Source organism: Taeniopygia guttata, chromosome 1, assembly GCF_048771995.1.
Source record: "Taeniopygia guttata chromosome 1, bTaeGut7.mat, whole genome shotgun sequence".
Classification (NCBI taxonomy): Eukaryota; Metazoa; Chordata; class Aves; order Passeriformes; family Estrildidae; genus Taeniopygia; species Taeniopygia guttata.
In genome coordinates, this window is record NC_133024.1 from 78,561,925 (window position 1) to 78,578,526 (window position 16,602).

The 16,602-nt window shown below is 38.7% G+C and overlaps 1 protein-coding gene across 4 annotated transcripts; it reads left to right on the forward strand.

The window, feature by feature from the left end:
• Positions 1 to 1,507: 1,507 nt before the first annotated feature.
• On the forward strand, positions 1,508 to 16,190 carry BIVM (basic, immunoglobulin-like variable motif containing). 4 transcript variants are annotated; one of them, XM_072928203.1, is made up of 11 exons: positions 1,508 to 1,646; positions 2,789 to 3,390; positions 4,327 to 4,453; positions 5,374 to 5,469; positions 5,558 to 5,662; positions 7,456 to 7,550; positions 8,631 to 8,763; positions 11,123 to 11,194; positions 12,054 to 12,137; positions 13,694 to 13,790; positions 14,723 to 16,187. In XM_072928203.1, exons 2-11 carry the CDS (start codon positions 2,901 to 2,903, stop codon positions 15,011 to 15,013), a joined length of 1,590 nt encoding a protein of 529 aa, XP_072784304.1. In that variant the 5' UTR covers positions 1,508 to 1,646; positions 2,789 to 2,900; the 3' UTR covers positions 15,014 to 16,187.
• The last annotated feature ends 412 nt before the right edge of the window (positions 16,191 to 16,602 follow it).

Sequence of the window (16,602 nt, forward strand, 5' to 3'; positions counted from 1 at the left end):
GCAGATCATGCTTCCTCCTCTCAGCAGGATGGCACTGACATGTTAAAAAAAGCACAGCAGCAATAAAGTAAAGGTGACACACTTCCACCCTCCTTCAGCTTTTTTTCTCCCCACATAAGTGCAGTTCAGGGAATCCATGCAGAGATTTGGCACTATTTGTCAGCACCCAAACAAGTTATAAGATAAATCATGCAACCTAATTTTAGTCTTGGCTTGCAAAGCCAACATCACTGCTATCCTAATGCCTATAATTTGGCTCAGATAAAAACGCTTTAGAGGCAGAATTATTTAATTATACCAAAGGCTTTTGGCCGACTAAGGCTCAACAGGCTTCCAGCTGGCAAAGGCATAAGGGATGCTCTCCTTTACAAGGGGCAGGTTGTCTCAGGATGAAGCCACATAAACTACAGAATGTGATCTAGGTCTTCTCATGTTCAGGGGATGGCAAACATGGCTGTGCCCACAATTGCTCGAGCACTTTGGCAATTCACCTCTGCCTGACCACTGAGAACAATCAAATAACACTAACAATTCAGGAGATATGAGATTCTGTTTTTTTTCCATTAATTGCAGCACCTCTCACAGAAAGTATTGCTGGGAGTAGAGGCTCTGTGGACTGAAGACAGTGACATAATTGCCAGGAGTGGGTCTTCTGTCAGCAGGACATTGTATAAGTTTTTGATATTTTATTTAAAATTTTATAATGACTTTTTCATAAAATCAATCGGAATATTTAAAAATTAATTAATTTTACATATTTGGGGCTGTAGCAGAACAGCTCCAGTTGCTTCTTCAGTGTCACTGTTTGTTCATGTTGACTGCAGTGACAAATATTGACAGTGGTTCCAGACAGTGTTACCTGAAATAAACTTTTGTTCCTTCGTACATTTTTACAGGAGCATTGTTGTTACACGTGTTCTTACTACTGTGAGGGGAACCGAGAGAACACTGGTGCAAATATAAGTTATCCCGTCCAAGCTCCCTGCCCAGGCAGGATCAGCCCAGAACACATTGCACAGGATTGCATCCAGACGGTTCTTCAGTATATCCAGTGAGGGAGACTCCACAACCTCTCTGGCCATCTGTTCCAATGCTCGGTCACAAGCACAGTAAATAAGTTCTTCCTCATATTCAGGTCGAATTTCCTGAGCATCGGTCTCAGCCCGTTGCCTCTCGTTCTGTTGCTCCGCACCACCGAGCAGAACCCGGCTCCATCCTTTTGGCACCCTTCCTTGCATACTTATTGATGAGATCCCTTCTCAGCGTCTCTTCTCGAGGCCGAGGAGGCCCACGTCCCTCAGCCTGTTTCTCACTATTCTGCGCCGAGCCCTCACACAGACGGCGCTTCCCTCCCCCGCCATCCCCGACCTGCTCCTCCCCTCCCTCGCCCGCCCGCGGGGCACCAGCGGGCGAGACCATGAGGGCGCATGTGGGGGGGAGGGCGACCGAAGAGGCGCCGCTCACGGCGCCGAGGCGCAGCCGCGGCCCAGCCGGGAGGCGCTCGCCGCTGGTTCCTCCGAGGCGCCCTGAGGGCCCGCAGCGGGAGCGCGGCCGCCGGGCCCTCCGCGCCTGCCCCGTCCCCGTGCGGCGGCGGGAGTTGGTGCGGGCCGGCGGCGGAGGAGGCGGGGGGCGGCGGGGGCGCGCAGGTGAGCGCGCGGCTGTGTCTGCTTCCGGCGCGCCCGCCGCCCCGCTCCGCCGCGCCGGGGAGGCGACGCTGGCGAGCCGCGCTCCGCGCAGGTAACACGGGCCGGGGGCAGCCCCGCCGCCCCTGCCGCCGCCGCCGCCCCTCGCAGGGGTTCGGGAGGGGAGCGAGCCCGGGGACCCCTTCCCCCGGCCCGCAGCTGTTCACTCTGGAGCCGACTGGCGGCAGCGCGGGGGGAGGGGCGGGCGCCTGGATGTGTCGGGGCGCTCCGCCAGGCGGAACCCGGCCGGGCGCGGGGGACAGGGGCGCTCCCGGGGCGCTGCCGGTGCGGGGCAGCGGCCCGAAGCCGGTGTTGCAGGAGGAGGCTGTGGAGGGGAATTCCTGCCTCCCTCGCGTCAGGTTCCCATCTGAGGCGCGTGTCTGCAGACGTGCGAGCTGCTGAGATGACAGATAACACACACGCTGTCAGCTTGCCCTTTAAAAATGCTCGTTTAAAGCAAGCCAGCCAGCCGTCTAAATTTGTTTTTGGTAATTCTTAGCCGCCATAAACAAAACCTGTTTTTTTTTCTCACGTCTTGAAGAATAAGAGGCACGTAAAAATAAAAGGGAACCTTTAACAGCTATAGGAGGAAAGCACTAGAACAGATTGAGGATGGTGTTGTCAATTTACAATCGATAAGGTTATAGTTACTGTAATTGTATGCTTGAACTACACTTGCAGTAAAAGTTTGCAGCATTCAGCACAATTAAGACCTTAAATTTCTGTATGATGATTTATTAATTTGTATAAATTATTCTGTACTCCACAGTGTAATGTGATGGTAAGGGATAGAAGAGAGCAACCACAATCAAGAACTTGTAGAAAGCTTTTAAATTTTTTTTTTTATTCATGTGCTGATTTATAAGTCTAATTATTTATTGTGTCCTCATCATGGTATCACTGTGGTGTATACTGTTGGCACCTCACAAATGATAAAAAGTGTATGTAAAAATTGTAGAGTTCTAGAGATGCTTAGGGAAAGATACCACGCGGGTTGTGGTATCTTGAAGGGTATTTCAGCTTTTACTGGCTATGAGTTCAGAGATAAGCTTTGTGTATATTTTATGCTGATTGAGACACCTGTACTAATGTTACATTTTTTTCAGGTACCTCGTTGATACCTTGCAGAGGCAATGGAAGCAATGATGAAAACCCTGTTGTAATTAAAGCATTTAAAAAAAAGTATTCTTTGCTGTGCAATACTCTTAGTATCATTCAATGCCTACTATTTCAGAAGATGAAAAAGAAAATGGTTCTGGAAGTAATGGAAACACTGAAAACAGACCTGGAAAAGAATCCCCGGAAGCTTCTCTTCACGATCCTGTGAAGCCGTACTGCATGTCAGACGCCTCCACTGCATCCTTGGTGTCTAGAGAAGATGGGCATTATCCATGGGGATGTCCTGTGACTCATACAAGAGAGAAATTTTATACCATCTGCTCAGACTATGCTTTTTTAAACAGAGTAACATCTATTTGTAAAAGTCCAAGTGCTTCAGTTAGTGCCTGCCTATCAAGTAGTGCTGCCTTAAACGTTGGAAATAACACACCTAACTTACTCAGCATTCAAACTGGTGCTTCAGAGATTATCTACAATGAAGATGCTAACTTGGAAAGCCTGCCTGGCAATCTTGGAAAGCTTCCACTGGCATGGGAAATTGACAAATCTGAGTTTAATGGCGTGAACTCAAATCTGAAGAACAAAGCAGGTGAGGTGGTGAAGTTTTGATGTGAAAGAAAAAGGCTTCATGTTTCTGGTTTGTTTGTGAAGGGAGCTGGCCAACACGTGTCCTGTGAGGAACTTCCATAGAAGAGCCTGTACTTTGTTTCAAGGAACTTGCTCATCAGGACAGGAGAGAGAGAGGAGTGAAAGTCGAGTGTAACTGCCAAGGGAAGTGAATCCAAAGCAAGGCTGATTTCTGCTTAACTGTGTACTATTTGGTGTGGTTTCTGGTGTCCTCACCCCATAATCCTCCCCCTGTGTTGTTGGAGTGGTTTTTTTTTTGTTTGTTTGTTTGTTTTGTTTTAGTAGGACCTAGTATATTATGCATCTGGATGTAGGGCTTCAAAGGAGGACAAAAATATTTCTGCTGTAGCACATGGCCCCGCTCTCCATTTTCTACTGTCACAGTGGCTTATGAAAAGGAAAAGACCTTGGGTGTATATAATTATTAATGGATTTGCATATAAGTTTTTGTCAGAAGCTGTAGCTGGTTGCAAGGCTAGCAGTCAAAAACAAGCATTTCATTATGTTCCCTGCCTTCATAATGTTAGGAGATGGGAGGTCCATGTTGGTCTGAGAGTCTATTTCTGGGATGGGTGATTTAATGCATTAGAATAATCAGATTGACATCTCTCTAAACAGTTGGGCAGGTCATCATTAATTCTATCCATGATCTAAACACCATGTTAGTTACAGACCTAATAGCAAGCAGCTTTACAAAGCTGCTTTAGACAATTAGACTATTGACAATTTAGATTATGTATTTGAGTTTTCTCCTTTCAGTTAATGTTTAGTCCCAGTTTATGCTTACTAACACAACCGGTGTATCTATTTGAGCTGTATACTATTACTAAAAGTATTCAAGAAGAAAGCTATGGATGGCAAACTAGACATTCACTTGATTCTGAAATTTGATTTACAGGCAACATGAAGAAACAAGGGACGAAGAAAAAATCTGTGGACAAAAAAAGCAAACAATACAGGGAGTGTCCTCAGCGTTCAGCTCTTGAAGACGTGAAGGAGAGAAAAGTATTGGACCTTCGGAGATGGTATATTTATGAACTCCTTTATGAAGTTACGAATTTATGAACTACACTAACCATGTAGTTTCTCAGTAAACACTGTTGCTAGTTACCTGATTTCAAACTTCTCAGTAATGTCTTTGTAATTTTTTTTTTAGTAGAGATGTTAAGCATACACACACTGTCTCATGCATTCCAGAAGAAAAATTAGAGCTTCCCTCACATCTGTTGAAATTCTCAAAACATTTTTTTTCTAAACATTCCTGTTACTTTCAGCAAAGGGAAAAACTTACAAGGGGATTCATTGCAAAACAAAATACAAGTTCAGTAGCATGGATAGGCAGAGAGTAACCTTAAATGTACCACTGATATGTTTTACTTCTGATTTTACTTTTTATTGGGAAATACTTGCTCAGCATCTGAAATTTCTATACAACCATAACTGTATTAATATAGCTGACTAATTCAATTAGTTTAATGCATCTGTCTGATTCTAACTTTACATCTGTGACACCAGAAAGTTGGAGTTAACCTAGGGAATCTGTGGCCCAGAATGGCATTCATTAGTAAATTGGTAGAAATGCGGTTTGCCACAAGTGTGTGTGTTAGAAGGGACTGGATAAAACCATTTTTATATTAGTACAGAATCATACTTTCCTACAGGATCATTTGTACAGAACTCCCATGGGGCTGTTATAAATTTGATTTATATGAGATAGGGTAGTGGCATCTGGCAAAGAAATTAATTAACATATTTGCTTAATTTTTGTTTTTAAGGATAGAGTTGTTTTGGATGTTTTGTTTGCTTTTTATTTTAATACAGGTGATATAGAAACATCAAAATAACATGGCACTTTAGTGACGTGGCACACAAAAAAGTAGTTCAGGTTTGTTATATACATGAGTCAAAATTGCGTTACTAATATGTTTGAGGTTTTTTGTTTAAGGTATTGTGTTAGCCGACCTCAATACAAGACTTCCTGTGGAATTTCATCCTTAGTGTCTTGCTGGAATTTCTTATATAGTACACTAGGAGCTGGAAGGTAAAGTCACACATAGACTGCTTTGCTTTGCCTCTAGAGTGTCAAAACTATGTTTCTGATCACAGCACCTTTTTTTTTTTTTTTAAAGTTTACCCCCCATCACTCAAGAAGAAGCCTTGCATATACTGGGCTTTCAGCCCCCATTTGAGGAGATTAGGTTTGGTCCCTTCACTGGAAATACAACTCTGATGAGGTATGTTTGGGTCTTTTGATGCAGCTAAGAGATAGAACCTTTAAAAATTCAGGAGTAGTTCATGAATTTAAAAACAAAGCAGCTGACACATTAATCCTCTTAAGTTTTAGAATAAAGAAGCATACCTGAGAACTCTGACCATGAAACTTCTTAAAGAGTTGTTTGCACTGGCCAATTTAAATCGTGTGATGTTGTTACACAGGTCAGGTCAATGTGAAATGCTATTTGATTTTTGGTTCAGTTTGTGTAATGGTTATATAATACTCTAATTCTAGTCTCCTGATTAGGAAACTTCCTCTTTACACTTATTTTCCTATTTTTGAAAGTGCATGTTAAATGCTTGCTAATATCACTGAAATGGCCTGAAAAGACAATTGCTACACTGTTTGCTTAATATAAAATGTAATTTAAGAATTGAAAAGGAGATAGTGCTGAATCCTTGCTGCAATGGAGCTGTTCAGGAACAAAAACAAGGGCTTGGAGTCAGAGAACACTTTGAAATTTTTTATCACTTCTGCTCCACTGTTTCCTGATACTTAAAGGTTGGACGTAAATTCTTTATTTAGGTTTATTTTTGTGGTATTAAATTAATAAGACATTTGAGGATAAAACAGAGCCAAGAACCATATTGTACTTGAGTGCTGAACATTTTGACAGGGCTTTGGAGTGTTACCTTTTGGTGAGATTAAAAACTTTTGCAGTATTCCTGCTTGCTTCATGGGTTATATTCGGTTTCATTAATTTTTTAGGGCAATATATAGTATTTGGCAGCTGAGGGTTGTGCTGGATTTGAAAATGTGGCAGCAGTCTATTCTCCATCTAGCATACTGGCTAGATAATTGGAAAATATAATGAAAATTTAGTAAATTCAGCTTTTAGTAAATTTAGCTTTAGTAAATTCAGATCCAGGATTTGTATCTCTTCAGGAGTATGTCACGGTGTAGCAAGTCTTATAGACTAAGCTGATCTAATGTTCTGTCTCTTCATGTCAACAGTCTATACAGACAAAAGTTAAACTTATAATTCTTATTTGACTTCTTCTTTGAGCATTCTCTATGCAGCAGAGAAGTTACCCATCTTTTTGGTTTTTTTTTTTTTTTTCATGCCTGGTCCAATAATTTTGAAGTGCTTGGCAGATTGGGAAACAGGGCTGGGAGCTAGCCCCATTACCCAACATAGCTTTATGACTGAGATATTATCTTCAAACATGTGAATTTGAATCTTCTAATTTTCCACTTCTAATGTGGAAAAATTGCTGGCCTGTCCTCACTTAGTGCTGCAGTGAGGAGTTTCAGTGTGAGGCTCCTGTAATGCTCAGGCTTTGTGACGTTTAGGTGAGAGAAATCCAACAGGATAAGCAGCAAGTCTCACTTGAAGGGTCCCTTCTGTTGTCTTGTATTTCATTTATGTACCCTACAAGTCACGGTTGAAGTTTGGTACCTCAGAATTTATGTGTCTTGCTAAAGGCTGAGTAATTGAACATTAGAGGTGACTGGGCTAAATACAATAGGACTAACACTTCACATCCATATCTTTGGTTGTTGTGTATCTATGTCAAGTCTGGAAAAGCAAAAGGAAGGAAAAGGCTCTGTGTATTTATTTCTCTGTCTAGGATATGTTAAGTTTTGTATTGGGTACTGTGGTCATCTACAATCTAAATATTAATGAGGTAGGTACTTAGTAGCACACCAAGATTTTTTTTCCTAAACTGTCAAAGCACAGGAAAAGTGTGAGAAATGAAATTGCATCTAATAACTCTTGAGTTACTACAACCTTTAAGCTTATTGTTTCAGATGGTTTAGGCAAATAAATGATCACTTCCATATCAAAGGATGCTCATATGTTCTGTATAAGCCTCATGGGAAGAACAAGACAGCTGGAGAAACTGGTACGTAGCTAATGCTAAAGTATTAATCTTAAAGTGTATAAATTGAAAAATCCTGCAGTGTGTAGCATTTGACAGGACGAAGTCTGTAAGTAGTACTTCCAGTCCAGTATAAGGTATCAAATAGCTCCAAGTTGACTGTTTTTTCTGGTTTTACTTTTTCTCTTATTTAGCTAAAAATTTCATTTATACTTTTGTTATGATAGAATGCATTCTGCTATGTATTAGATTGTCACAGAATTGGAATTTTAAGATAGCTGGGAAAACAACTGCATTTCCAGTTCCGTGTTGTGGTGTGTGGGAAGATTTCTTTGCTGTCATCCACTGGGAGGACAAAAAGAATTTGTCCTTACTTAATATTTTATGCTTTTAAAATCCCAGTTTTAAAGGTAATGAACTTACCTGTTCTGCCTGGCTGTAGCTAACATCTCTCTCTAAAGCTAGGTGATTATTCTCAATCAGCATATGAAGCTGCATTTTTGTCTACTTTTTAGGTGTGCTGTTTAAAAAATTTTACTTTCATGCGCACTTTATTAGCATTCAGTATGGTCTGGATAATTACCTTCTAACTGAAAGGTTCTTTGAAAGCACAAAATCACACGAAAAAGTTTTAGATATTATTAAAGTGGATTTTTTTTCTTGCATACCTCTATATGTTCCTGAGACTAGGATGCTCCAAGAGGCTCAAGATACCAAAATGTTTGAGTGTTTTCAGTATTATCATCAATGTGTGCCACATCTGACTTAGGGCAGCTAGGGCTGCATTGTGTTGCAGTGTGTATTTCCTAGGTTAAGAGATACTTTTGGTTCCTTTTTAAATTTGATTTTGATCTAAACATAAAGCATACTTTATATTGCATTTCCCTGGTACACACTGTGCAGCAGATAGTGTTTAATTTCCTGCCTGATACAAAAACGTAATAAGTTCGAAATCAAAAGTGCATTTTGTGCATGCCTGTCAGGTCATGTCCTCCCACTTAAAAATCAGTGTAACTACTTTGTTGTCAAATAGGTCTTTTTTTTCTGCTGACTGTTACACAGGATCCAAAGCACCCTGGCCTGTAACCTGATCTTTCTGTGTAGCTGCAGGGGCTCTAGCAAAGTTAACGCGTGGACTGAAAGACGAATCAATGGCCTACATCTACCATTGCCAAAACCATTATTTTTGCCCAATTGGATTTGAAGCAACCCCAGTAAAAGCTAGTAAAGCCTATAGGTAAGATACTGTGTTTATGCTTATTTTAGTGGAAGAAACACAAAAACTTACTGCAAATTGATAGTTTTTCTCCATAAATAATGGTTCTGCTTGTGTCATATAGAGCTTATAGGTAAGATACTGTGTTTATGCTTATTTTAGTGGAAGAAACTCAAAAATCTACTGTAAATTGATACAATTTTTCTCCATAAATAATGGTTCAGTTTGTGTCCTATAGGCACCTGTCTGAGCTAGAAAAACACTACAATGTGCTTTGACAGGACTGACTTAAAATGAAACATAACTAAACAGACTATATTGAGAGAACTTTAAAACAGAAAACTCTTAAGTGGTATTAAGAAATTATTTTTTTAAGACCTTCTAGCCATGTAGAGAGAAGGTGGTTATTTTATTGAAGGACAAATGAAGGTAACTAATCTGAAAAATAAAAATATATGGGCTGAAAAAAGGCCAGATGGGGTTTTTTTTAAGGCTAAACAATAAAAAGCCAGCTAATTATAGGGAGAATCTGTTCCTAGAGAGCTTGGAAGGGAAAACAAAGTGTGTGTATGTTGCAATTTTCCTTTATAAACTAGAAGCAAAAAGTCTACAGTGATATTAATCCTTCATGAGGTGAATGTGATGAAATTTACATTTAGAAACTAGTGCTTGTTATGGAAAGATCAGGGGTTGTGTAGATATCACAGGATGGTGGTTATGTAATTTTGTTGCATTAATGTTGACTAATGGTGATGGTAAACTCCAACTACTGGCACGTAAGGCATAGAAGACAAAGATGTGTGAAGAATTTGTTACCAGGAATTGAGAGGGAACGGGGCGGGGAAAAGCCAGAAGAGATCTTTGGGCTAAGACATTAGGTCTGGCTTTTTTTAACAATGCTTGAAATGCTGGAATATTTCTATAAGCTTAACATGCCAGTTATTTTAGAATAAAAATACAGTTCCCTGTATACTGATTTCAGATTTGTCAGAGTGACACTACTAGGATAATATAATGCAATAGTTGATGCAGTTTTCAATTAAAAGCAGATTTAAAAAAAGGTAATAGCATTAATATTCATATGGAATTTAGGGAGAGTCTAGCATTAAACCCACAAATTTTAACTTTGCAAATATTAATTCTTGAGATATGTATTAGCTTTTGTAAGGCATTTACCTTGCTGCTTGATGTAGAGTGCTATATTTGTAGAGTACTCTGTGGACTCTCTTGAGGAGAGTAGTTTGTTTTACCTCATTCACCAAGTCATATTAAGCTGTTTTTCCTCTCTCAAAGCAGTTGCTAACCTGGTATGTGTTAAAGGATTCTTTGGAGTTTCTCTGTGTTCAGCCATTGGTCAGTATTTATTAGTGTTATCATAGAGCATAAGTAGTCAGTCCCTGAAGAAATTAACAGATAGCAGAACTGGGGAATGTTAAATGATGAAAAGCATACATCAATAGTATAAGGTGAACTTCTGCCTATTTGCTTACTGAGCAGTCTGACTTTGACTTTGTTGAAGAAGTAGGGTCACATCAAGGAAGAGAGAATGCTAGCTCTACTTTTAGAGTTCAAAATGATCATTGATTGGGGTGATAAAGCATAATCATCTGAATCTAACTGGTTGCCAGTGTGAAGCTTATGATAAAGTTAATGAAAGCTTTTAAAATATGAACAAAAGAATACAGGTTTTTTATTGAGACTGAGTTCACTGACTTGCCAGGTTTGTGAGAAGAGTGTAAAAAAATAGTCCCCAAGTAGCAATCCAACACATAAGTCTACTTGAGTTTACCAAAATGTTAATCTCTTGCTTACTCAATCAGTTAGGAAGAATCTGCACTAGAAGAACAAAGTAAAAAAAAAGTCTACTAGATCAAATCTGAGAAATAATATGGTCCAATGTGTGGAAGCATAACATGCCTTTTAACTAATATAAATTTATATTGTTTAATAATGAGTGAGAACAACTTTCATTCTTTACCCATGGCTGAAATGGATTCTTAGTCACTAGTGATGTTATTTTTAAGTTAATATTAGCTTTCTTTCTTAACAACAGTTCTCTTCTAAAAAATGTAACATGCAATAATAAGTTCAGGAAGCTTTTATAGCCTTACTTTAGGCTGGAGGTCAGACCAGATGAGCATCCTGATTTCTTTGTGTTGTCTGCTCCTACTGAGGAAAAAAAAAGTTTTGTTTTCAGAAGGACTAGCATTAGATTCTGGAACAGTTCTTGTTTATCTGTTTTTACACTCTACTTACTAAGTTTTTATTTAAAAATCAAGCTAAGAAACATTTTAGGTCCCAAAAGAAGTGGTGGATAGGTTGCTAGGCTGAGCTTAGAGACAGTTCTTAGGTCACCCACAGACTTCCTGTATGATCTTAGGTTGCTGGATTTGGACTCGGGAGACCTGGGTTCAGTTCCCAGTTCAACCACAGACTTCCAATGTGACTTTAGGTAAGTCAATCAATCTGTCCTGTGTCTTGGTTTCCCATCTTTGCACTGATGGAATGCAGTGTTATTTTACAGGAAATTTTACAGGAAATTTTATGTAAGTAAACAAATTGTTCCAAGCAATAAGACCATATGCTGTCTAATACCCTAGGAAGAAAAATGTGAGGTTTTGTCACAGTTGAAATTGATGTTGTTTTTCATGAGATAATTATACACAGGAAGTCACAGAGCAGTGCAGTGTATCTTGTCAGTTCTGCCCTAATACCTGTCAAAAATTTTCCTTGACAAGGTTACTGCAAGCTTCTTGGAAGTTGATTGCAAAGTAGTATTAATTCAAAGGTTTGGATTTTAGTACCTGGTATTGGATATTTAGAAGGAAGCACTTGGAAGTCGCCGGTTTTGTTCTTACAGGTTACCCTACAGCTCTCAGTAACAGCTATCAGCCAAGGTATAGTTTAAAAATAATGGAAAGGACTCTCATGACTGTTAGACATCACAGATATGGAGGAAGCTGTTTATACCACATTTGTGGCATTCCACAACTCTTATTTCTGTTGTTTCCTATATACTTATGTTTGCATCATGTATCAGACTGTCTTTCATCCAAATAAAGCTGCTTTTAGTGAAAGTCTGTCTTCCTCCCAAATAACCTGTAGAAGCATCCCCAAGGTTTGCTTTCAGGCCTTGAAACAAAGGGTTCCCTGTATGCAATTGCAAGCGCTATAGCAATGGAGCTGGTTTTTGGTTTGGCTGGGGAAAAATTTTTAAATGTTAGAAAATACTAAAAAGAAGAAACTGTTAATAGCTTTTTCTTTTTAGTATGCACAAGAAATCTTACTAGAATTTATCTTCTATTGAACAGGGGTCGTGTCTTGCAGCAAGAAGTAGAATATTGGATCTTAATTGGAGAGCCCAGCAGAAAGCATCCAACAATACATTGTAAAAGGTATGTTACTTGGTAAGAATGTCAAACAATATTTTCTTTCAAAACAGTATGTAATTCTCTATTCAGAGTCACTGAGTGACTTTTTAGTTCTTTTTAATGAATATAAATATGTGTATATATATGTATCTAATAGAAACAGATGCTGCTTTAGTGAGTTTGACCTCAAGGCTGGCCCTGAAGTTATGTTGCCTGTCAGAACATATGTGGGCTGCTGAGAGGCAAAGCCCATATCTCTTGTTTGAGTGTGACACAGCTCATATTAGTCAGGAAGACAGGGCAGTCTCAGTCTACCGTCATGCCAGTTGTGACTTAGAGACTGCATGGCCCTTGGAGGAGTTTACATTGGAGCTGAGGACATTCACAGGCTATGTCTGGGCTGTGCACAGAATGTTCTGCTGCTGATGAGATATCCTAGCTCGAGTGCAGGTGCAGCCTGTACTCTGTTGTGTTATTTGCTTATCTGTGCATTCAAACAGTACATTTATCATGTTGTTTGACACAAACAAATTGTTGCCTAAATTAGATATGCAGACTAGGAGAACAAGAGGGTGCTTTGTAGAAATATCATGGATTATTTATATTTAATAATCTTTTTTGTCAGTGATATATGAGCTTGTCAGTAACTTCAAACACCTGGGTATTCTGGACCACGAGATTAAGTGCAACAAAATTAAAATCACATTATGCATCTGATTAATGAAAAATGGCATATTGTAGGTCCCAAGGGTAGAACTTTGTTGTGTGGTATATTAGCTACAGATGGCACAGGAAGAGGTTTCTGAATATGTAACAAAACCCTTCGTAATACTAATTTTGATTGTCGAGACATTCTTCCTTTTTCTGCACTGCCAGTGAGAGCTGGCAGAAAGTCCTGTGCTTAAGGAGATGGGGGGAAAAGGTTTGAGTAGTAATGCATTTTCTGAACTTGGAGAAACAGGTAGTTAGACCTTGATAGAAATGAAAAAGTGATGTGCATATTTAAAGAGCTCTGGAATATAAAAATATTTATTTCAGTTAGGCTGGAAGTAATTATGAATCTTTGAAAAGCTGAGTGACTGGGGAGTGATAGAATTGATAGTTTAGAATTAAATAAAGTGGAGGAGTGAGTTGTGATGAGAGCTGTCTGGTAAAAGCATATTTAGTGTGTGAAAGAAACCAAGGAACTGAACGAAATAATACAAAAGGGTAGGAGAGGTTTAAATTTAAAAAAGGCTCATGTTTTTCCTTGCCTAAACCACACTTAGCCTCTTTCTTTCCCAAACTGATGAATTGGTAAGCGTAATGAATGTAATCATGGTGCTCTTTCTCGTTTTGGAAGGTGTTTCCCAAGAGCAACAATAATCAGTGTGAATGCTTTGATTAAAAGCACCACTTTTACATCTAGCTTGATGTTTTTAATTATGATGCCTTTGTAACTTTACACATTCATTTATCTTTAAATCACTGATAAGACTATTTAAAGCTACAGGTCTCTATTTGCATGTATGTTTACGCGAATTTTTGTGCTGCTGAGGTTTCATAAATATCAGCTGAGTAGTAATGCTTTTATTCTGTAGGTGGACAGATATTGTCACTGACCTAAATACTCAAAATCCAGAATATCTAGATATTCGACACCTAGAGAGAGGATTGCAACATCGAAAAACAAAGAAGGTAAGGTAAACTCACTAAGATAGCAGGAAACTCATTGTAGGTTTTTGCAAACTTACTCATACTTCAGCAGTGTAAGATAACTTCACTAAAGGAATTTATTCTGTTATGAAGTGTTGCTGAAGACAAAGGTATAGTGTGGGTTCTTGCATACCAAAGTCATTTAGATTTACTTGATGGACAAGATAAATATCACTAGCTTGGTGTATGCTAGGATGAACCAGGATATCTGTGTATACAGAATGTATTTGGTCAGAATATTCAACTTGGTAGGTTTAAAAGGTAGCTGCAGCAAAAATGTTCTGCAGAGAAATTTGGGGTATGACCCTCCAATGACATTTAAGTGGGAAAGAAAGTACAGTTGAGTAGGATCATGCATAAAAGAATGTGTGCATCTCCCTTGTATGAAGTTACTGTCAATGCATGGGGCTTTCTTTCCTTTAGATAGGGTTATATCTCATGGGTGGAGGATGTATTTGTGGTTTGCAGATTGAAACTCTGTGAGAAATAATAGAGGAGATGATTTCAGGTGTGAAGACTCTATGAAAGACTGTGTCAGCAAGATGAGAATGGACTAGAACAGATAATTGCTGGGAAGGTAGCTAGAAAGTAAAAAAAGACTAGCAGAAAATAAGTGGTACTGGCCCCTTAAGGATATAATTGATAACTCAAAAAGATGAAAAAAAAAGCAGTAATTTAATCTGGAAAATAATCAGAACTGATTGATGCAAGCTGTATATTTTTGTATATGATTTTGTGCTGTTTTGTTGTTTGTTGGGTTTTTTCCCCCTGGTTTGTATGTTGTGGCACTTCTTGTTTGTTTTCTGTTTGAAGGTATCATGTTACTTGCTAAAATGTTGATGTCAAATACCTATGTATGTTAGAAATGTACCTGTGGTATGCATTTAACAAAGAACCTTTTTAAATTTGATTAGGTTGGAGGAAATCTTCATTGCATCATTGCCTTTCAGAGACTTAACTGGCAAAGATTTGGTCCTTGGAATTTTCCATTTGGGAATGTGAGACAGAATAAACAATCCCAAACACAGGGACAAGGAATTTCCAAATCTGAGAGTGAAGACAATATATCTAAGAAACAACATGGGCGACTGGGTCGATCTTTCAGTGCTAGCTTTCATCAAGAATCTATGTGGAAGAAATCTAATCTTCGGGAGAGGAGGAACAGTGGATATCAAAGTTACAATGATTATGATGGAAATGATTAAAATTAACTTTAGATTATAGAGTTGATACATTAAAGTTAGTTTTAATCAAAACATATTAGGGATTTATTAGTCCTAGAACACATAAGAATAGAAATTATGGTATAAGATACAGCTTCATAATTATTAAATAAATATGTTGATATGGTTGCAATAGACGAGACCTGATGTATAAAGTAACAGATAAGCACAGATTATTGTAATTTTGCAATCAAAGGTGAATATGATAGCAAAATCAATCATTTCTTTTGAAATAATTGTACTATGTCCTGATATGTGAAAACAAAAGAGCAGGTTGAAATCAGTCAATGTAATAAACAAACTTCATTGAATATATTTATTGTTAAAAAGCATGAAAAATTATAACATTGTAAAAAAGGGTTATTCTGCAAATGGTGTAAGGATAAAAGAAAACATTGCCTTTATTTTTAGCACTTCATTTTAGTAAGGCTGCCCATATCCAGTGCAAATGAAAAAAACCATCACATAGGTTAGAAAACCTTGGATTTACAAAGAGAATGTAGATTCTCAGTTTAAGTCCTATTTGGCTTCTGTCAGTCAGATAATCATATCTTGTCAAGAAGGTCTCAGTTTCTTTTCCCTTATCTGGTTGCCTGTTTTTGACTGTGAGGAATCACCTGTTCAGGCACAGTAATTCTCTATTATTTTTGCTCTGTGGGTAAAGGGGCTGAATTCTTACCCTGGAGCCTCTTGAGAGCACGGACTCACTTAACACAAGCTTATGAAATTCAGTATTAAAAGCTGCATTTACCATTAGCCAAATAAGCTAGCTGAACACTGAGTTCTGTTGGCAGTTCTTTTCCTTGTTCAGTCTTGCAATCTCTGTCCTTTGCTGCTTTTTTCATTTTGTGTGAAGGGGATGCAAGTGCTGAAAATTGCTGGTCACCCCGATGATATACCTCTCAGCCAGCACACAATTCAAGCATTTTCAGGTGTCCCAGGTGCATTCTTTTTCCCTGATAAATCCAGTTGTTTGCCCAAACACATCTCAACAGTTGTGTTGTTCTGTGTACAAATGTTCATACCTGCTCAAGGATTAATTTTTTGACATAAAAAGATTTGTCATGGAATGCAGGGGTTTTGTAGGTTGCTGCTTTTGTTAACCAAAAATGGGAGACTTTTAGACTTTTGTTCATTCAATAAAATTTGTTTTCTATCTTGTTTGCTTTTCATTTATTTCGGAAATGATGGCCCTACATTTAATAAAGGTCTTCAGCAAAGTAGGTGACAGATCAGAGTTGCAACTACTGCTTAGTGAAGTAGGTAGGATTTCTTCAGTCATAAAAAGTGGTGCTCATTGCAACCACTGTGACTTCTACTATTTAATTTTTCAAAGCCTGCAGCCTCATGACTAAACAAAACCCATAGGTTTTGAAATTTTATTTTCTGTGTGAACTATTTTCAGAGCCTGTTTTTGCAAGCTGAGTTTGGGCTGAGGGCTCAGCTTTGATTGGAGTACTTGAGCTGTGTTCTTTAGGGGATTGAGGACTTAGCCAGAGTTACATGTGTGTCTCATAACTTTTGCTTAATAATGATAGTGGCACTGAGGAACAGGATCTCTTCTGTGATGG